Source organism: Chiloscyllium plagiosum, unplaced genomic scaffold (assembly GCF_037043375.1).
Source record: "Chiloscyllium plagiosum isolate Xiang-an unplaced genomic scaffold, Cpla_swu_hap1 HiC_scaffold_11, whole genome shotgun sequence".
NCBI lineage: Eukaryota > Metazoa > Chordata > Chondrichthyes > Orectolobiformes > Hemiscylliidae > Chiloscyllium > Chiloscyllium plagiosum.
Genome location: NW_028270149.1, coordinates 58282420 through 58305460, shown reverse-complemented (window position 1 = coordinate 58305460; position 23041 = coordinate 58282420). Strand labels below are relative to the sequence as shown.

At 40.7% G+C, this 23041-nt stretch overlaps 1 protein-coding gene across 7 annotated transcripts in view; it reads left to right on the top strand.

The window, feature by feature from the left end:
* The window catches only part of LOC122557545 (mitochondrial fission factor-like), a 40194-nt gene extending 22274 nt beyond the window's left edge, over positions 1 to 17920 (top strand). For 5 of the 7 annotated variants that reach the window (XM_087992111.1, XM_087992106.1, XM_087992107.1 and 2 more), the window contains 3 exons: positions 2697 to 2768; positions 9977 to 10055; positions 10423 to 17920. In XM_087992111.1, the coding sequence (XP_087848237.1) occupies positions 2697 to 2768; positions 9977 to 10055; positions 10423 to 10554 (283 nt within the window). In that variant the 3' untranslated portion in view covers positions 10555 to 17920. The remainder of the gene's footprint in view (positions 1 to 2696; positions 2769 to 9976; positions 10056 to 10422) is intronic. The other 2 variants (XM_087992112.1, XM_087992110.1) reach the window with 1 other exon arrangement.
* Positions 17921 to 23041: the final 5121 nt, after the last annotated feature.

Sequence of the window (23041 nt, the reverse complement as noted above, 5' to 3'; positions counted from 1 at the left end):
GCAAGTTCTGGAATACAAGTCTTCAGTGCTACTACTGGAATGTTATCAGGTCCCATAGCCTTTCCGCCATCCAGTGCCTCCAGTCCCTTTTTGATATCACATGGAGTGAATCAAATTGATGGAAGACTGCCATCTGTGATGCTGAAGACCACTGGAGGAGGCCAAAATGGATCATCTACTTGACACTTCTGGCTGAAGATTGTTGCAAATACGTCAGTCTTTTGCACTGATATGTTGGGCTCCCCCATCAATGAGGATGGGGATATTTGTGGAACCTCCCCTTCCAGTGAGTTCTGAATTGTCCATCCACCATTCATGACTGGAAGTGGCAGAACTTCAAAGTTTAGATCTGATCCATTGGTTGTGGGATTGTTTAGCCCTATCACATGCTGTTTGGCATGAAGTAGTCTTGTTTGGTAGCTGCACCAGTTTTACAGGTATGCCTGATGCTGCTCCTGGCATGTCCCCCTGTAGTCTCCATAGAACCTGGGTTGATCCCTGGCTTGACGGTAGTGCTTGAGTGGTGGATATGTAAAGCCATGAGGTTGCAGATTGTGCTGGAGTACAGTTCTGCTGCTGTTGATGGCCCAAAGCACCCTCATAGATGCCCAGTCTTGAATTACTAGATCTATTCAAAATCTGTCCCATTTACCAATGTGATAATGCCACATATCAAGATGGAGGGTATTTTTAATGTGAAGATGGGACTTTGACTCCATAAGGACTGTGCTGTGGTCACTTTCACTGGTCAGACGATCTACAGCTGGCAGTTTGGTAAGGATGAGGTCAAGTATGTTTTTCCCTCTTATTGGTTCCCTCACCAACTGCCATATACCCAGTCTAGCAGCTGTGTCCTTTAGGATTTGACACACTCCATCAGTCATGCTGCTGCTGAGCCACTTGTGGTGGACGTTGAAATCCCCCACCCAGAGTACATTTTGTAAACTTGCCACCCTCGGTGCTTCCTCCAAATGTTGTTCAACATGGAGGAGTACTAATTCATCAGTAATGGGAGGAAGGCATATGGAAATCAACAGGAGGTTTTCATGTCGAATTTTAACCTGGAGCCATTATACTTGGTGTCTGGAGTGAATATTGAGGACTCTTGGGACAATTCCATCATGACTGTATACCACTCTGCTGCCACCCCTGCTGGCTTTGCCCTGTTTGTGGGGCAGGATATATCCAGGGATAGTGATAGTTGTGTCTGAGGCATTGTTTATGGGGGATATGTTCATGAGCATATCTGGAAGTTGCTTGATTAGTCTGTGAGACCGCTGTCCCTGTTTTGTCACTAGTCCCCAGATGTTAGTCAGGAGGACTTTACAGTGTTGACAGGGCTTTTCTTTCTTGTCTACTTTCTGTGTTGATGCCAGGTAGTCGTCTGGTTTCATTGAGACTTTGTGGAGATTGATTCAATTGAGTGGCTTGCTATGCAGTTTCAGAGGGCAATTGAACGCCAACTGCATTGCTGTGTGTCTGGAATCATGTAAGCCAGAGCAGATGAAGATGGCAGATTTCCTTCCCTGAATCAGGTAGATTTTTCCAATAATCGATATGGTTTCATTCAGACCTGCTGCATTTTGCCAGCAATTTCTGCTTTGCTGTGAACCCCTCATCCAGGTTACACTTGCCAATCGAATTTTCTCATTTATTTGTTGACTAAAGTCACCGATATTGCCATCTTTTTATCAAAAGTTTTTTGTAGGTAAGGGAGGTAATTTTGCTGGAATGAAAGCAGTATAGCTGGAAATCTGAAGCAAACACAGAATACTGGAGAAATTCAGCAGGACTGGGAGTTTGCGGAGAGAGAAACAGAGTTAATGTTTCAAGCCTAGTATGACTTCTTCAGAACTCTTCTGAGGAAGAGTCATTCCAGATTAAAAACATTAGCTCTGTTTCTGTCTTCACAGATGCTGCCAGACCTGCTGAGTTTCTCCAGTATTCTCTGAATCTTGCAGGAATAACTGTTTGGAAGATGTATTATTCTCAGGTTGATTTTGCACACTTCCTGACAAAAACAGCCTGTGCATCCTTTCTCTGGAGAAATCAGAACATGTTGAGGACATATTCTCAGTTAAAAATAGGTTACTATTTGTATTTTAATTTACCTGTTATGGTAGAATGGACCACAGAGCGGGTTTGAAAGTGTGTACAGTCTAGTTATATACATAAATGGCACTTTGTGACAAAATATGGACTGTAATGAACATGAACAGCTAGTGTTCTTAGTACTGGTACTCAATTAGTATTGAATTATATACCCTTTTACTTTAAGTTACACTTCTTTTTAGGTGTATGTAGAACATGTGATGGGGCTATAAATATTTATGAATAGCATCAGTTGTGGTAGAGAGTTGAGTCCATGCCAGCAGCCTCTACGTGAGGTTGATTGGTGTCTGTAGGTGTTAATGTTGGGATAGTCAAGTCAATAGCTGAGTTAGTGTTTGCCTTTTCAGGCCTCTCTTACCTTGAGCAAATTTAGCTTTCTACCAATACAGCATTGGTAAATAGCAGTGGAAATGACTTGTCATATTTTAGTGCCCCACACAATTCCCCTAACAAAAGATTCTGCAAAATAAAGTCAGCAAGAAATAAGGGAAAATGTCTAAGTTGTGCAGGGACTTTGTGATATTAAGTTGCTTTGACTTAGCTGGTATTTCTATGGCCAATCCAATTTATTTTTCCACTTTAAGGAATCGGTTCCATAACCAGTCCCTTTCAGGCCGCCTGTATTCGGATGGAATCAATCAAGCAAGGTATTCAAGGTGATTGGCATGTTTACTTGATGCATTTGTGTTAACATGCTGTGGTGTTAGTATCATTTTTCTTCTTTACACCTTTTATACTGTACAATGATTTTAATAAATCCTATGATGGGGTGTTTAACATTTGCATCTATCGACTGTACTCAAATTGTACTGAAGTTATGGATTCCAATCAAATCAGCAAAGCTACTTTGGAGCATATGTGCACTAAACCCTGAGTATATCATGTGCGATTGGGGAAGGAAGTAAAATTGTAATGCTCCACTTGCTTGAGAGCAAAAAGAAAGTGTTAAAAAGTAAGGTTATTGACTAAAATTATCTGCAAACATAGCTTGTGAATGAGATATAAGAGGAGATTTGTACAAAAAAAAAATTATTTTGTTCCCTTTCCCATTCCTGATCTTTTTTTTCTTGGTCTTCTGTTATGCTTTGTTTCTGTTTACAGTTTTCCAATTGGTTTTCTACGTTGTTCATCGTATTTCAGTTCTACATCTGAACTCGTATCTTCTTCTCTTTAAGCCTCAACTAACTCAAATCCTTCGCCCTTTCATATTATGGACAGAGTCTTCTGCTATCATGTCTTCACACCTTTTGGAATACTCTTGCAACAATAGACCCAATATAAAAGTTGAAGTTCTAAATTGGAGAAAGGCCAATTTTGACGGTATTAGGCAAGATCTTTCAAAAGCTGATTGGGGGCAGATGTTCGCAGGTAAAGGGACGGCTGGAAAATGGGAAGCTTTCAGAAATGAGGTAATGAGAATCTAGAAAAAGTATATTCCTGTTAGGGTGAAAGGAAAGGCTGGTAGGTTTAGGGAATGCTGGGTGACTAAAGAAGTTGAGGGTTTGGTTAAGAAAAAGAAGGAAGCATATGTCAGGTATAGACAGGATAGATTAAGTGAATCCTTAGAAGAGTATAAAGGCAGTAGGAGTATACTTAAGAGGGAAATCAGGAGTGCAAAAAGGGTACATGAGATAGCTTTGGCAAATAGAATTAAAGATAATCCAAAGAGTTTTTACAAATACATTAAAGACAAAAGGGTAACTAGGGAGACAATATGGCTCCTCAAAGATCAGCAAGGCGGCCTTTGTGTGGATCGGCAGAAAATGGGGGGAGATACTAAATGAGTATTTTGTATCATTATTTACTGTAGAAAAGGACATGGAAGATATAGAATGTAGGGAAATAGATGGTGACATCTTGCAAAATGTCCATATTACAGAGGAGGAAGTGCTGGATGTCTTGAAATGGGTAAAGGTGGATAAATCCCCAGGACCTGATCAGGTGTACCCCTCGAACGCTGTGGGAAGCTAGAGAACTGATTGCTGGATTTCTTGCTGAGATATTTGTATCATAAATAGTCATAGGTGAGGTGCCAGAAAACTGGAGGTTGGCAAACGTCGTGCCACTGTTTAAGAAGGGTGGTAAGGACAAGCCAAGGAACTATAGACCAGTGAGCATGACCTTGGTAGTGGGCAAGTTGTTGGAGGGAATTCTGAGAGACAGGATGTACATGTATTTGGAAAGGCAAGGACTGATTAGGGATAGTCAACATGGCTTTGTGTGTGGGAAATCATGTCTCACAAACTTGATTGAATGTTTTGAAGAAATAACAAAGAGGATTGATGAGGGCAGAGCGGTAGATGTGATCTATATGGACTTCAGTAAGGTGTTCGATAAGGTTCCCCATGGGAGACTGGTTAGCAAGGTTAGATCACATGGAATATAGAGAGAACTAGCCATTTGGATACAGAACTGTTTCAAAGGTAGAAGACCGTGGGTGGTAATGGAGGGTTGTTTTTCAGAATGGAGGCCTGTGACCAGTGGAATGCCACAAGGATCGGTGCTGGGTCTACTGCCTTTCATCATTTATATAAATGATTTGGATGCGGGCATAAGAAGTATGGTTAGTAAGTTTGCAGATGACACCAAAATTGGAGGTGTAGTGGACAGCGAAAAAGGTTACCTCAGAATACAACAGGATCTGGACCAGATGGGCCAATGGACTGAGAAGTGGCAGATGGAGTTTAATTCAGATAAATGTGAGGTGATGCATTTTGGGAAAGCAAATCTTAGCAGGACTTATATACCTTAATGGTAAGGTGCTAAGGAGTGTTGCTGAACAAAGAGACGTTGGAGTGCAGGTTCATAGCTGCTTGAAAGTGGAGTTGCAGGTAGATAGGATAGTGAAGAAGGCGTTTGGTATGCTTTCCTTTATTGGTCAGAGTACTGAGTACAGGACTTGGAAGGTCATGTTGCGGCTGTATAGGACATTGGTTAGGCCACTGTTGGAATATTGCGTGCAATTCTGGTCTCCTTCCTATCAGAAAGATGTTGTAAAACTTGAAAGGATTCAGAAGGTATTTACAATGATGTTGCCAGGGTTGGCGGATTTGAGCTATAGGGAGAGGCTGGGGCTGTTTTCCCTGGAGCGTCGGAGGCTGAGGGGTGACCTTATAGAGGTTGACAAAATTATGAGGGGCATAAATAGACAAAGTCTTTTCCCTGGGGGGGGGGGGTGGAGTCCAGAACTAGAGGGCATAGGTTTGGGGTGAGAGAGGAAAGGTATAAAAAAGACCTAAGGGGCAACTTTTTCACGCAGAGGGTGGTATGTGTATGGAATAAGTTGCTAGAGGAAGTGGTGGAGGCTGGTACAATTGCAACATTTAAGAGGCATTTGGATGGGTATATGAATCGGAAGGGCTTGGAGGGATGTGGGCCAGGTGCTGGCAGGTGGGACTAGATTGGGTTTGGATATCTGGTCAGCATGGCTGGGTTGGACCTAAGGGTCTGTTTCCATGCTGTACATCTTTATGACTCTAAGTCTTGCTAACTCTTTCCCAATCTCAAAATCTCCTTGCTTGGTCGTGTTTGTACTCCATGAAATTGCATTTTCTCCCTTGAATCCTGATGTACTTTTCGATCTTTCATGAAATTAATATGTCGTATAGTTACACATTGTATTCATAAATACCATTCATTGTATTGCCAAATTTACCAATAAGAATATAAAAATCTCAAAGGAATTTGGACCGCTTGAACTGGAGTACATCATAATAAATCTAATTTAAAAGAAGCAAAGGATATAGTTTCATGTGCATAGAAGGGACGCATATTTATTATTAAAATACCAATTAATGGAAAAAAAGATAATTGGCCATACATTGAAGTTTCCAATTCATAAGTGTTGCCAGAGAGGCAATTTCAGTATCTGTTAAGCATTTCAAGGACAATAATTGAATAGTCCTACACCTACACCTATAATAAATAGTCTAAATGTCAATAGTTTATTTTTAAAAATCTACTTTGTTATGTTTATGTGCAAATGGGTCCCTTTTCATTGTGCTTGTGGAATTTTCTGCAAACTTGATTTTACAAAGTTTGGTAAAATCCATACTACTGACAGATGACCAACTTCTATTCAGGTGGATTTTTTTGGCAAGTTAAAAAAGGAATGATGTACACTTGAATAATAAATATTTAGTTTGTATACTGATGTACCAGTCTTTCAAAGAGCTGTCAAGGTGTTGCAGAAGAGGCTGCTAAATAAGATAAGACCTGATGATGTTAGGAACAAGGTGATGGCATGGATAAAGAAGGCTGAAAGTATGGATAAAGGGGTCTTTTCCAGAATGGTAGCTGGTGACTACTAGATTCCTGCAGGGGTCAGTGTTGGGGCCACAACTATTCACATTATACATGAACAATTGGAATGAAGAAACTGAGGACATTTTTGCTAAGTTTGCAGAAAACACAAAGACTGAGGGACAGGTGGTGTTGAGGAGGTGGGTTGGTGCAAAAGGATTTGGATAGGCTAGGAGATTGGGCGAAGAAGTAGCAAATGGAATATAATGTGGGATGGTTTGAGGTTATACAATTTGGTAGGATTAATAGAGGCATAGAGTATTTTTTAAATGGAGAAAGACTTTAGAAATCTGAAGTATAAAGGAACTTAGTCCTAGTTCAGGATTCTCAAGGTTAATATGCAGGTCTAGGCAATTAGGAGGCAAATGCAATGGTAGCATTCATTTTGAGATAGCTAGAATGCAAGAGGGATGTAATGCTGAAGCTGTATAAGGCTTTAGTCAGATTACATTTGGAATATTGAGAGCAGTTTTGGGCCCTGTATCTAAAGAACAATGCCCTGGCCTGGAAGGGGTCCAGAGGAGATTTACAAGAATGATCCTGTGGATGAAAGGCTTGTCTTACGAGGAGCAGTTGAAGACTCTGGGTTTGTACTGGATGGAGTTTAGAAGGATGAATGGGATCTCGTGGAAACTTAGAGAATATTGAGAGCCATGGATAGATTGGACATGGAGAATGTGTTTCTGCTAGACCGGGACCCAAAGGTACAGCTTCAGAGTGAAGGGATAACCCTTTAGAACTGAGATGAGGAATTTCTTCAACCAGAGGATGGTGAATCTGTGGAATTCATTACCACAGAAGACTGTGGAGACTTGATGACATAGATAGGGTCTTGATTAGTTGGGGGATCAAAGGTTACAGGGCAAAGGCAGGAGAATTGGGTTAAGAAACAGAGCAGAGTCAAGATTAGAGTGGTGCTGGAAAAACACAGCAGATCAGGCAGCATCCAAGGAGCAGAAAATTGACATTTCTGGCAAAAACCCTTCGTCAGGAATGAGGCCTGATGAAGGGCTTTTGCCCGAAACATAGATTTTCCTGCTCCTCGGATGCTGCCTAACGTGAGCTTTTCCAGCACCACTCTATTCTTGACTCTGATCTCCAGCATCTGCAGTCCTCATTTTCACCTAAGAAACAGATCAGCCATGATCAAGTGGGAGGGCAGACTCAATGGACTGAATAGACTAATTCTACTCCTATATATTACTGTCTATTATTATGGCTCTCAACTATACATTTGGAGGAGGAAGAGGAGAGACCAGTTTATCAAATGCTGAGCTGTTTTTTTAGTTTCAAGGAAGTGAATGAATGGTGATTCAGTGCGTCTGTTACTGCAGAATGCGTTTTCACTGAATGAGCTTCAATACATTAGTCCTTGTCATGATTGTATTAAGATACCTCTCTACAATAAAAGACTTGCATTTATATATGACTGCATGTATTCTTTGAGACATCAGAAAGCTCTTCTCAGGAAATTTATATTTAAAGTATAATTACTGCTGGATTGATATTCCTCTATCTTTGTGGGATTTCAAAACTAGAAAAAAGATTGATTGTTACAACATGATAACAAGAAGTTGTACATTCCAGGATTTCTTAGCTTCTTAGAGCAGTTCCCATGAATTAGAAGGTAGCAAACATTAGAAGGAAGCCTATTATTTAAGAAAGGAGGGAAAGGCAAAACTAGCAATTACAGACCAGTTAGTCTATCGTTTATCTCGGCAAAATGCTAAAATTTATAATTAGCAATGTGGTAACAGGCACTTAGAAAATCATGCCATGGTTAAGCAAAGCCAACGTTTGTGGTTTATTAAGGGAAAATGTGTTTGCTAAATCTGAGTTTTTGAGGATATTAGATGATTAAGAAGGGACCAGTAGTTGTAATACTGTAATATGTTTGGAATGTACTACAGGAGATTGTTGCAGAAAATTAGAACTTATAGGGGTGGGGTGGGGTGGGGGGTTAGGTATTGGCAGAGATTGAAGACTTGTTAATGGACAGAAGAATGAGTAGGAATAAACATGTACTTTTGGATTGTCATATTGTAACTAGTGATATACTTCAAGGATCAGTACTTGAGATTCAGCTTTTTACAATTCATCTTTGTGATCTAAATGAAGGACTGACAAAATATTAAAGTTTGTTAATAGGAAAGTAAATGCTGAGGATGATGCAGAGAAACTACGTAAGAATAGAAACTGGTTGGATGGGTGGACATGAACGTTGAATGCAATATGGTGAAGTTATCCGCTTTAGTGAGAAAAGTTTAAAAGTAGAATATTTTTGGTGAAAAACTGGGCAAAGTTAGCGAATTAGAGAGCCCTGGGTGTCCTTGTAAGTGTATCACAAAGTTAATATGCTATTGCAGCAAGCTGTTATGAAGGCAAATGGTATGTTATCTTTTGTTTGGTGCATAACAGCAAAGACATTTTACTCCCATTGTACAGGGAACTCATGAGGATGTGCAAGGAATGCTTTACCTCATGAATAACATACTTGACCAAGGCTGAGTATAACAAAGATTTGCCAAAGTGGTTCTAGCGGTAAGTGACTGGCTGTTGAGCAGATAATGAGTAGATTAGGTCTTTATTACTTAGACTTTAGAAGATCGAATTGAAAAATGCACAATTCTTTTGGGACTTTACCGTGTTGATGCTGAGAAAATGTGTATCCTAAATGGAAGTATGGCTCCTGTCGGAGAATAAGGAATCAACCATTAAAGGGATGAAGAGGAATGTTTTCACTGAGTGCTGCAGAGACTGGTAGATATTGATGGTGTTCAAGACTGACATTAATTTTTTTTTGTGTGTTTTAAAGAATGTGGGAACAGCGCAGGAAGGTAGATTTCAGGTGGAAGATCACCCGTGATCTTGTTGAATGACATAGCAGGCTTGGAAGGCAAAACAACCTGCTCCTCCTAATTCTTACATTCTTACAGTACCCTTTAATGTATGGAACCATCTCAGGATGCTTTACAGATACAATTTCAGAAAAAAGATTGGGAGGCGTGATCCAGAACTAGGTCAAAGAAATGAATTTTGAGGAGATGTTTAAGGAGTAGAGTGTGGTACCTGGATGGAAATTGACATTGTTAAGTGTGGGACAAAGAAAATGAAGCATGCACAAAGTCAGATTCATAAGAGTGGAGAGTTCATGGGGATATGTTTGGTTGTCTGGCTGGAAGAGGTTGGAGATGATTTAAAGTAAAGCTATGAAGGCAGTTTAGCATGTTGATTATTGGAATTTAAAATTTCTTCCTGGTGACAGGGTGTCAATGCAGACCAACAAGGATGAGGATAATGGATGAGTGAAATGGCATTGGTTATGATATGGTTAGTAGAGTTTAATTGATCCGGTTTATGGATGGTAGATTTTTTTGTAGAATTAAGGAGTCTGCGCTAGCTGATAAAGCTTTTCCTAGTGATTAACATTTTGCCATAAATCTGAAAGTTGAAGTTTGACAAGGTCTGTTCTGCATAATAATTGTATTTCAGAAATTGGGGAGTGCTTTCCTAAAACCACAATTGGAAATGAACAAAGTTTGTTTGCCTTCTAATTTTCCAGCATTACCCATGACTACACAGTGCCTGAGGGAGTCCTTGAAAATTTCAGTGTCATGGAAATTGTAACACTCCGGCGTCAGGTAAAAAGTTTTGACCAGCAACATTTATGTGTATAGTATAATAAATGTGACGATTAGACTGTTGCAGGAACAGGAACTTTCCTGGAGTTGGGATTTAGTTTTATTTTCAGGGCTGTGTGTATCCTTATCTGGAAAATGTTTTCCAAACACAACATGAAGAATGGGTGTTGGACAATTTGTCCAAAATCTTAGACTGCAAAGCAACTTCAGACGCTCAGTAAAATAATTTTAACACTAGATTGTCCTCCTAGTTTGTAGAGATCCAATTTAAATCCGTGGGAAAGGGGAAGAAAACAATGATTTGTTGTTTTTATTTTGGTGTTGAACTCCTTCATTGTGCAATAGGGTCAACCTTTCTCTCTTTCAGCTGAACAAGTTGAATCGGCGCCTACAATTATTGGAACAGGAAAGTCGGGACCATGCTCGAAAGGAATTTGTACTCTATTCCATCATCATAGCAGCTTGTTTTGTCAACAGTTGGCTCTGGTTGAGGAAGTAGGTTCATTCTAACTGCATTTGTAGAGTTGGAGAAGAGTGCTACGAACTGACAGACAGGACATCTTCTGAATGCAGCAAGACGGAGTATTGGTTTCACTTGTGAAGCAATCTGTACTATCACTGAAATACAAAGATGACTTTCAAACAGTTTACTGACATCTTTTTAATAGCATTGCGATGTAGGTTTAGGCAAGTCGTACTGCAAGTGTTACAGTGTAATGCATTCAAAACCTAATTGATTAGTTTAAAATTAACTAACAACTTCAGGGTGAAAGGAAAGGCTGGTAGGTATAGGGAATGCTGGATGACGAAAGAAATTGAGGGTTTGGTTAAGAAAAAGAAGGAAGCATATGTAAGGTATAGACAGGATAGATCGAGTGAATCCTTAGAAGAGTATAAAGGAAGTAGGAGTATACTTATGAGGGAAATCAGGAGGGAAAAAAGGGGACATGAGATAGCTTTGGCAAATAGAATTAAGGAGAATCCAAAGGGTTTTTACAAATACATTAAGGACAAAAGGGTAACTAGGGAGAGAATAGGGCCCCTCAAAGATCAGCAAGGCGGCCTTTGTGTGGAGCTGCAGAAAATGGGGGGAGATACTAAATGAGTATTTTGCATCAGTATTTACTGTAGAAAAGGACATGGAAGATATAGAATGTAGGGAAATAGATGGTGACATCTTGCAAAATATCCAGATTACAAAGGAGGAAGTGCTGGATGTCTCGAAACGGGTAAAGGTGGATAAATCCCCAGGACCTGATCAGGTGTACCCGAGAACTCTGTGAGAAGCTAGAGAAGTGATTGTTGGGCCTCCTGCTGAAATGTTTGTATCATCGATAGTCACAGGTGAGATGCCGGAGGACTGGAGGTTGGCTAATGTGGTGCCACTGTTTAAGAAAGGTGGTAAGGACAAGCCAGGGAACTATAGAACAGGGAGACTGATGTCGGTGGTGGGCAAGTTGTTGGAGGGAATCCTGAGGGACAGGGTGTACATGTATTTGGAAAGGCCATGTCTGATTAGGGATAGTCAATGTGGCTTTGTGCGTGGGAAATCATATCTCTCAAACTTGATTGAATTTTCTGAGAAAGTAACAAAGAGGATTGATGAGGGCAGAGCGGTAGATGTGGTCTATATGGACTTCAGTAAGGTGTTCGACAAGGTTCCCCATGGGAGACTGATTAGCAAGGTTAGATCTCATGGAATACAGGGAGAGCTAGCCATTTGAATACAGAACTGGCTCAAAGGTAGAAGACAGAGGGTGGTGGTGGAGGGTTGTTTTTTCAGACTGGAGGCCTGTGACCAGTGGAGTGCCACAAGGATCAGTGCTGGGTCCTCTACTTTCTGTCATTTACATAAATGATTTGGATGCGAGCATAAGAGGTACTGTTAGTAAGTTTGCAGATGACACCAAAATTGGAGGTGTAGTGGACAGCGAAGAGGATTACCTCAGATTACAACAGGATCTTGACCAGATGGGCCAATGGGCTGAGAAGTGGCAGATGGAGTTTAATTCAGATAAATGCGAGGTGCTGCTTTTTGGGAAAGCAAATCTTAGCAGAACTTATACACTTAATGGTAAGGCCCTAGGGGATGTTGCTGAACAAAGAGACTTTGGAATGCAGGTTCATAGCTCCTTGAAAATGGAGTCGCAGGTAGATAGGCTAGTGAAGAAGACGTTTGGTATGCTTTCTTTTATTGGTCAGAGTATTGAGGACAGGAGTAAGGAGGTCATGTTGCAGATATACAGGACATTGGTTAGGCCACTGTTGGAATATTGCGTGCAATTCTGGTCTCCTTCCTATCGGAAAGATGTTGTGAAACTTGAAAGGGTTCAGAAAAGATTTGCAATGATGTTGCCAGGGTTGGAGGATTTGAGCTATAGGGAGAGGCTGAACAGGCTGGGGCTGTTTTCCCTGGATCATCAGAGGCTGAGGGGTGACCTTATAGAGGTTTACAAAATTATGAGGGGCATGGATAGGTTAATTAGGCAAAGTCATTTCCCTGGGGTTGGGAGTCCAGAACTAGAGGGCATAGGTTTAGGGTGAGAGGGGGAAGATATAAAAGAGACCTAAGGGGCAACTTTTTCAAGCTCCCACAGAACCATGATTTTCAGTTTAAGCTTTCAGTAGCAGTTGCAGCTAGGATCTTGAAGCTGGATGTGGAAGCTGTTTTTCCTCTCTCTATTATGGCTAAAAGCTGGGGTTTTCTTTCTGCTGGAATTGCATGTGAGACAATCAATTGCACTGAACTTGTCTTTGCCAAGGATGTGTTTATGGGATGTTAATAAATTGGAACAGTTACTGTCGTGTGGTTAAATAATCTATTATTCTGTTAAGTTATTCCAATTTCTTCTTTCTTTTGTATTTTAATCGTAGTGTATGTATAAAGTGTGTTTTGCTTCAAGACTGGTAGTTTGACTTTTGAAATAAGGAAAAGTTAGGGTCTAGACTATCTTAATATATTTTGAGGGGGTTTGGTCTGATCCATAAGAAGTTGGGGACTCTTGTCAGGGTCAAAATCTCTAATTTTAGGCTGGCTTTATGTGTATTGGACTCAAAGGCAGTGAGTAGTGAGTTTTTTTTTTATTTCGGGTGTTGCACTTGGTTGGTTTAAACAGAATTTACCTTGTGTAATAGTGGCTCTTTCAGTCACTAAGAGTTTCCTGGGCGGGGGGGAGGTGTAAGAAGTCACTTCAGGAGTTTTACAGGAAGTGGGTCAGGCAAAGCTTTTGGAATTGGCAAGCAACTTGGAGTGGGAGTTGCTTGTGTTGGTGAGGAAAGGAGAAATAATTGTGGCAATCTCACATTTACAATTGCCAGGAATGCCATTGGAATCTTTGGAAATGAAATCACTTGAGGGAAAAGGAAAAAAAAAGGAAATTAAACATTTTGCATTATGATTTAAAGCAGAGGGACAAAAGACATAAGGAAGGCCCTAGCCGAAGAACGGGAGAAAAACAGAGCTTTTAAACTTCAGAGCTTGGAACTGAAAACTCAGTCGACTTAAAATGGCAGGAGTAGAGGTGGAAGGTAGGAATCATGATGAGGACAGTGATGGAGAGCAATCCCATTGTAGCCAAAAGCCTGGTAGGGATCTGTTTAAATATGTCCAAGCATCACCTAAGTTTGGCAAGAAGGATGTAGAAACCTTTATTATTTCGTTTAAGAAAGTGTCTAAGCAAATAAATTGGCCAATGCCCATGTGGGTATTGTTGATTCAAACAAAGTTGGTAGGTAGAGATAGTGAGGTATTTGCATTAATATCAAAAGAGGTATCTGGGTAGCATAAAGTGAAAAATGCTATCTTAAGTGCTAGTACTAGAAGCCTACAGACAAATGTTTCAGGAAATCTAAGGAGAGAACCTGGTCAAATGTACATGGAGTTTGAAGGAATCAAACAAAGTAATTTTGATAGGTGGATAAGTGCATTGAAAATAGATCAAACATACGACACCCTTAGAGGGATGATTGTTTTGGAGGAGTTTAAAAATTCATTTCCTGAAGTAGTGAGGACTTGTGTAGTAGAGCAGAGAGTTACAACTGCAAGATTAGCAGCAGAAATTTACTCATGTATGCCAGGACGAGTAGGTAAAACAATTAAGATTTTAAGAGATATGGGAGCAAGTCTATCTTTGGTGAGAGATGAGGCGATATGTAATTAAGAAGGAGTATTGCCAGAAAAATTTAATATGTGGAATTCATGATGGGGAGGGCGGTGTTCCATTATATAAAGTGAGGTTGGAGAATCCAGGGAAAAATGGTGAAGAGGTGGTCGGAGCAATAGAGAAATTCTCGATTCCAGAAATGAAGTTTATCCTTGGTAATGGTATAGATGGATCACAGATGGGAATGGTGCCTACTGTGGTTGAAAAGCCAGTGGAAAATCAGGCAACTGAGATGTTACAGGAAGTATATCCTGAGATTTTTCCTGACTGTGTCATTACAAGGTCACAAAGCCACAGCTAGAAACAGGAGAAGAAACCAAAGAATAGGAAAGGAAATTGAAGTTCAGTTGTCAGACACTGTTTGATCAAATGGTTGAGAAAAGGCAAGAATCGGTGGAGGACAAAGTGGATATTTTTAGATCAGAGAAATTAGCTGAATTGCAGCAGAAATATAATGCTCAAGCAGTTGTCAAAAAGCTTGCACAGAAGAAGAACAAACATATCCCAGAATGTTACTATCTTAAAAATGAAGTCTTGATGAGGAAATGGAGACCATCACACATTCAGTTCAACAAGTTGTATTACCGGTGGGTTATAAAAAGATGTTGAAGGTAGCAGAAGAATTACCAGTAGGCGGTCATTTGTGAGTAAGAATACCTCAAGCCAAAATAGGAAAACATTTTTATTGACCTGGGTTGCATAAGGATGTGGTTGAATTTTGCCAGACATTATGTAAGTCAGATAATTGGAAGACCTCAGGCAGTGATAAAACCAGCACCCTTAATACCCATTTCCTCATTTGGTGAAGCTTTTACGAAAGTCTTAGTTGATTGTATAAGACAGAAATACGTATTTATTGACCAGATTTCCAGAGGCCATTCCATTTCCCAGTATCACAGCTAAAGGGATTGTAGAAGAATTACTCAATTTTTTTCATTAGATATGTGCTACCCACAGATAATTTTGATAACCCTTGATCAGATTATTCAAGGACATTATGGATAGCCTAGGAATAAAACCATTCAAATCCATTGTGTACCATCCAGAATTGCATGGAGCACTAGAACAGTGACATTAAACTTTGAAGACCATTTTGAGGGCTTATAGTCAAGACTATCCAGAGGATTGGTATAAAGGAATTCCATTTGTACTTTTTGCAGTTAAGGATGCACATAATGAATCAACAAAATTCAGTCTATTTGAATTAGTTTTTGGGCATGGGATGAGAGGACTTAATTAAGGAGAAACTTGTGAGTCAGAGTTCAGAGATCATATATTTGAACTGTCAAATTTTAGGAAAAGTTTAAATAGAGCAGGTGAGTTGGCTTCAAAGTAGCACAGCATGTGATGAAGCAGGAAACCTATAAGAAATCAAAAAATTATAATTTTGCTATTGAAGATTGTTAGTGTTACTTCCAGTGTAGGGTGAACCTTAAAAGACAGGATTTAGTGGGCCTTGTCAAATTGAAAGGAAATTGAGTGAGGTGAACTATTTAATAAGAATACAAGACAGAAAGAAATCCAACTGTGTCATGTGAATATGTTCAAAAGGTATTTTGATAGGGAAGGAAAGCAAAAAGAGAATGTGGTATTACAACACAGAGGGAAGAACCAAGTTCAGATGATTCTGAATTGGAAATTGCTCTGATTAAATTGGACAATGAGAAAGTTCTCAAAAGTTGGTATAAATTATTGAGTTACCTTAGAGAGTAAAATTGAAATGACCTAAAAGAATTATTACAATCAGAAGAGATGATATGTGGGAATAAGCTGGGAAGTGCTACTCTAAGTACGCATGATGTAGATGTGGGAAGTGCTGTTCCAATTAAGCAACATCCTTGCACACATAACATGGTTTCAAACAGAGATTGAAAGCACGCTGAAAGGCAATATATTCAAAGTGAGTTGCGGCTCACACATAGTCATGGTGCCAAAGCCAGATGGTACCCAGACTATGTGGACTATTGCATAGGCAATGCAGTTACAAAATCTGTTTTATATCCTATTTTATGTCTGAAAGACTGTATTGAGAAGGTGGAACAAGCAACTTGTATTTCAACTTTGGGCTTAGTTAGAAGATACTGGTAGGTACCTTTTTATCTGAGAAAGAGATTTCAGCTTTTGTGACACTGAACAGACTGTATCAGTTTAAAGTTATGACATTTGATAAGAAATATGCGCCAACCACATTTCAAAGATTAACTGATAGTCATTTCAGAATTACCCAATTGTGTGTGTACATCGATTGGGCGATATTTAGTCATGCATGGAAGGAATATTTGGCACATCTATTGGAATTAGTTGATTGATTTTTGGGCCTGGTAAACCTGGGTAACAGTGAATTCTCAAAAGCCCAATTACATTTCTGGGCTATGTCATTGGACATGGAAAAATGGCCCCATGGGATGTGAAAAGAAAGGTTATCGGGGAATTTCTCATACCATCAATGAAGAGGGAAGTACAATGATTCCTGGGACTGAATAGCTTTTTTTCCCCCAGAGGTTTGTACCAAATTTTAGAAATGTGGTTGCTCTGCTTTCTGACTTGTTGAAGAAGTGCAGATAATTTCAGTGGATGGCAGACTGTCAGGAGTCATTTGACAGCCTGAAAGCTGAGTTCACCATTGTGCAGTGTTAGCCTCATCTAATTATGCAAAGCATTTCAAGGTGGCTATTGTTGCAAGTGGTGTGGGTGTTGGTGCTTTACGCTTGCGTGAAGATAGAAAGACTTATTGGGTATTTTTCCTGAAACTTGAATATTCATCCACAGAAATATTCCACAATTGAGAAACAGACCTTGAGCTTGATGTTGGTGTTGGTGTTGGAACATTTCAACATTTATATTGCCAGTAATATGTCTGAGACAGTTGTGCATACTCATCATAACCCCTTAACTGTTTTGGGAAAACATGAGAATAAAATTTCCAGACTGTTTAGATGGACCTTATTATTGCAGCCATTCTATTTGAAAATTGTATATGTGGCAGAACGAGAGAATATATTTGATGTGTCGTCACAACTTTGAAGGAAGCCTGAGGGATTTGGTGGCTGGGGTAAAAGATGGGCTGAAATGGATTGTGCTAGTGAGTGTTTGCATGTTTAGAGTCAGTGTAATGTGTATGCATTGTAGTGTACTAATAGTGTAAAGGTGTATAAAATGAAGCCATCGTTGTATATTCATTGTTTATTTTTTTAATGGGGGGGAACGTGTGATAAAAATTTGGCTTTAAGAAGTATATTTTGTCCTTTTTTTGTGAAGAATGGTTGAGACAGAGGTGTAGAGCTCTCTACTCAAGGCAATAAAATAAACAGCTTGTGAAGCCTTGGGTTTTTATTTTACTTTGGACCAATGGAAGCAGCCTGAATGGGTGGGGTCAAGCTCCCACAGAACCACAATTTTTAGTTTTAGCTTTCAGGTAGCAGTTGCTGCTGGGGTCTTGAAGCTGGATATGGAAGATGTTTTTCCCCTCTCTGTTGTAACTAAAAGCTGGGATTCTTTCTTCCTGTTGGAATTGCATGTGAGACAATCAACTGTACTAAATTTGCCTTTGCCAAGAATGTGTTTATGGGATGTTACTATATTGGAACAGTTACTGTTTAGTTAAATAATATATTATTCTGTTAAGTTTTCTAACAGTTAAGTTATTCCAATTTCTCCTTTTTGTTGTATTTTAACTATAGAGTATGAATAAAATGTGTTTTGCTTCAAGACTGGTAATTTAATTGGAATGCAATGCCTTACCCTTTCTTTTAAAATAAGAAACAATTAGATTATCATAATGTATTTTGAGGGGTTTGGTCTGGCCCATAACACTTCCCTGGATGATTCAGCTATGCTTTTACGTTGCTCAGCATAAAGTCACAGGTGAGTGTAATATAAAAATGTTGTCGTTCCTACCCGATAATTATTGAGCAGCAAAAACAGAATTACATGCAGTGAGGATGAAAGTTGCATACATGGAATTTTTCTTCCATTGAAGTCACACATTACTTAATGTGACATCTTAAAAATTTGTTTCAAGATATTTAGCCCAAAGCTCACTTGTAGACATTTTTAATCAAGCTGCTCAGATATGTTGTGACATATAGAACATTACAGTGCAGTACAGGCCCTTTGGCCCTGGATGTTGCGGCGACCTGTGGGGACCAATCTGAAGCCTATCTAACCTACACTATTCTCTTGTTCAAGAAGGGGAGTAGGGATAACCCTAGTAACTATAGGCCGGTGAGTCTCACTTCTGTTGTGGGCAAAATCTTAGAGAGAATTGTAAGGGATAGGATTTATGAACATCTGGAAAGGACGATGGATGAAGACTCGCCATCTGAGGTAGTTTGGGCTGAGGTTAGGAATAGGAAAGGTGAGCTCACCCTGTTAGGAGTCTTTTACAGGCCTCCTAATAGTCCTAGAAACGTAGAAGAAAGGATTGCGAGGATGATTCAAGAGAAGAGTGAAAGTAATAGGGTGGTTGTTATGGGGGACTTTAACTTTCCTGATATTGATTGGGAAAGCTATAGCTCAAGTTCATTAGATGGGTCAGTGTTTGTCCAATGTGTGCAGGAGGGTTTCCTGACACAATATGTAGATAGGCCAACAAGAGGTGAGGCCATACTGGATTTGGTTCTGGGTAATGAACCAGGCCAGGTGTTAGAATTAGAGGTAGGTGAGCATTTTGGGGACAATGACCACAATTCGGTGACTTTCACTCTAGTGATGGAGAGGGATAAGTGTGCACTACAGGGCAAGAGTTATAGCTGGGGGCAGGGAAATTATGATGCGGTGAGGCATGACTTAGGATGTGTGGCTTGGAAAAGTAAGCTTCAAGGCAAGGGCGTAATTGATATGTGGAGCTTGTTCAAGGAGCAACTATTGAGTGTCCTTGATAAGTATGTACCCGTCAGGCAGGGAGGAAAGGGTTGTGTGAGGGAGCCGTGGTTTAATAAGGAATTGGAATCCCTTGTTAAATGGAAGAGGGCGGCCTATGTAAAGATGAGGTGTGAAGGTTCAATTGGGGCGATTGAGAGTTATAAGGTAGGCAGGAAGGACCTGAAGAGAGAGCTAAGAGCAGCAAGGAGGGGACATGAAAGGTCCTTAGTTGGTAGGATTAGGGAAAACCCTAAGGATTTCTATAGGTATGTCAGGAATAAAAGAATGACTAGGGTAGGAATAGGTCCAGTCAAGGATAGTAGTGGGAAGTTGCTTGTGGAGGCTGTAGAGATTGGGGAGACACTGAATGAATACTTTTCGTCAGTATTCAATCAGGAACAGGACATTGTTGTCAATGTGAATACTGAGTCACAATTAAGTAGAATGGATGGCTTTGAGGTATGTAGAGAAGAGGTGTTGGAAATTCTGGAAAGGGTGAAAATAGAGAAGTCCCCTGGGCCTGATGGCATTTATCCTAGGATTCTCTGGGAAGCAAGGGAGGAGATTGCAGAACCATTGGCCTTGATTTTTATGTCCTCGTTGTCTACAGGAGTAGTGCCAGAAGATAGGAGGCTAGCAAATGTGGTTCCCTTGTTCAAGAAGGGGAGTAGGGATAACCCTAGTAACTATAGGCCGGTGAGTCTCACTTCTGTTGTGGGCAAAATCTTAGAGAGAATTGTAAGGGATAGGATTTATGAACATCTGGATAGGAATAATGTGAAAAAGGATAGTCAGCATGGTTTTGTGAAGGGCAGGTTGTGCCTCACAAACCTTATTGAATTCTTTGAGAAGGTGACTAAGGAGGTGGACGAGGGGAAAGCGGTAGATGTGGTGTATATGGATTTTAGTAAGGCGTTTGATAAGGTTCCCCATGGTAGACTACTGCAAAAAATACGGAGGTATGGCATTGAGGGTGAGTTGGAGGTTTGGATTAGGAGTTGGCTGGCTGGAAGAAGACAGAGGGTAGTAGTTGATGGCAAAGGTTCATCTTGGAGTGCCGTCACTAGCGGTGTTCCGCAAGGATCTGCTTTGGGAACATTGCTGTTTGTCATTTTTATAAATGACCTGGAGGAGGGGTTAGAAAGTTGGGTGAGCAAGTTTGCATGATACGAAAGTCGGAGGAGTTGTAGACAGTGAGGAAGGATGTGGCAGGTTACAGCGGGATATAGATAAGCTGCAGAACTGGGCAGAAAGGTGGCAAATGGAGTTCAATGTAGCTAAGTGTGAGGTGATTCACTTTGGTAAGAGTAACAAAAAGATGGGGTACTGGGCTAATGGTCGGATACTTGGTAGTGTGGATGAGCAGAGGGATCTTGGTGTCCATGTACACAGATCCTTGAAAGTTGCCACCCAGGTAAATAGTGCGGTGACGAAGGCATATGGCGTACTGGCTTTTATTGGTAGAGGAATTGAGTTCCGGAGTCCTGAGATCATGTTGCAGTTGTATAAGACTCTGGTGCGGCCGCATCTGGAGTATTGTGTGCAGTTTTGGTCGCCATACTATAGGAAGGATGTGGAGGCACTGGAACGGGTGCAGAGGAGGTTTACCAGGATGTTGCCTGGTATGGTAGAAAGATCGTATGAGGAAAGGCTGAGGAACTTGGGGTTGTTTTCATTGGAGAAAAGAAGGTTTAGCGGTGACTTGATAGAGGTGTACAAGATGATTAGGGGTTTAGATAGGTTCGACAGTGAGAATCTTTTTCCACGTATGGAGTCAGCTATTACAAGGGGGCATAGCTTTAAATTAAGGGGGGGTAGGTATAGGACAGATGTTAGGGGTAGGTTCTTTACTCAGCGAGTCGTGAGTTCGTGGAATGCCCTGCCAGTAGCAGTGGTGGACTCTCCCTCATTATGGGCATTTAAGCGGGCATTGGATAGGCATATGGAGGATAGTGGGCTAGTGTAGGTTAGGTGGGCTTGGATCGGCGCAACATCGAGGGCCGAAGGGCCTGTACTGCGCTGTATTCTTCTATGTTCTATGTTCTATTATCATCCATACGTTTATCCAATGACCATTTAAATGCCCTTAAACTTGGCGAGTCTACTACTACTGTTGCAGGCAGTGCGTTCCACGCCCCTACTACTCTCAGAGTAAAGAAACTACCTCTGACATCTGTCTTGTATCTATCATCGCTCAGTTTAAAGCTATGTCCCCTCATCACCATCCAAAGAAAAAGGCACTCACTATCCACCCTATCTAACCCTCTGGTTATCTTATGTCTCAATTAAGTCACTTCTCAACCTTCTCTCTAACGAAAGCAGCCTCAAGTTCCTCAGCCTTTCCTCATAAGACCTTTCCTCCGTACCAGGCAACATCCTAGTAAATCTCCTCTGAACCTTTCCCAAAGCTTCCACATCCTTCCTATAATGCGGTCACCAGATTTGTACACAATACTTCAAGTGTGGCTGCACCAGAGTTTTGTACAGCTGCAGTGTGGCCTCGTGGCTCCAAAACTCAATCCCTCAACCAATAAAAGCTAACACATTGCATGCCTCCTTAACAACCCTATCAACCTGTGTGGCAACTTTCAGGGATCTATGTACATGAACACGGAGATCTCTCTGCTCATCTACACTACCAAGAATCTTACCATTAACCCAATACTCTTTGTTTCTGTCGCTCCTTTCAAAGTGAATCACTTCACACTTTCTCACATTAAACTGTGTTTGCCACCTTTCAGCCCAGCTCTGCAGCTTATCTGTGTCCTTCTGTAACCTGCAACACCCTTCAGCACTATCCACAACCCAACCGACTTTAGTGTCATCTGCAAATTTAGAAACCCGTTCTTCTACGCCCTTATCCAGGTCATTTATAAAAATGACAAACAGTAGTGGCCCAAAACAGATCCTTGCGATACACCACTAGTAACTGAACTCCAGGATGAACATTTCCCATTAACGACTACCCTCTATCCTCTTTCAGCTAACCAATAGCTGATTTGATTAGATTACTTATATTATGGAAACAGGCCCTTCGGCCCAACAAGTCCACACCGACCCTCCGAACAGCAACCCACCCAGACCCATTACCTTACATTTACCCCTTCACCTAACACTACGGGCAATTTAGCATGGCCAATTCACCTAGCCTGCACATTTTTGGACTGTGGGAGGAAACCGGAGCACCCGGAGGAAACCCACGCAGACACTGGGAGAATGTGCAAACTCCACGCAGACATTTGCCTGAGGCAGGAATTGAACCCGCGTCTCTGGCACTGTGAGGCAGCAGTGCTAACCACTGTGCCACCGTGCCGCATTTCAAAACGCTAAATCACCCTCAATCCCATGCCTCCATATTTTGTGCAATAGCCTACTGTGGGGGACCTTATCTAATGCCTTACTGAAATCCATATACACATCAACCGCTTTACCTTCATTCACCTTGGTCACCAACTCAAAGAACTCAATAAGGTTGTGAGACACGACCAACCCTTCACAAAACCGTGTTGACTATCCCTAATTATTCCTCTCTAGATGATTATAAATCCTATCTCTTATAACTTTTACCAATACTTTAACCACAACCGAAGTAAGGCTCTACTCCCCTTATTGTCTCTACTCCCCTTATTGAGCAAGGGGACAACACATGCTATCCTTCAGCCTTCTGGCACTATTCCTGTATATCTTTGGAGCAGGTGTGATTTGAACCAAGGCCTCCTGGTCCAGGGGTAGGATTGCTACCAGTGTGCCAGAAGAGACCAGACATCCTTGCTCTGCCAGCTGCTATATTTTGATTAATTTACTTTTTGCCTAGCTATGCTACATTAAATGAGCATCCATTGCATCGCAGCCGCAAGAAAATCAAAAGGCTACAATTTAGATTTCTAAATTTAAAATATTAGAAACTGTATGCTGTCATTATGATACAAGAATACTGAATACAAGTTCCTTCTGATTTTT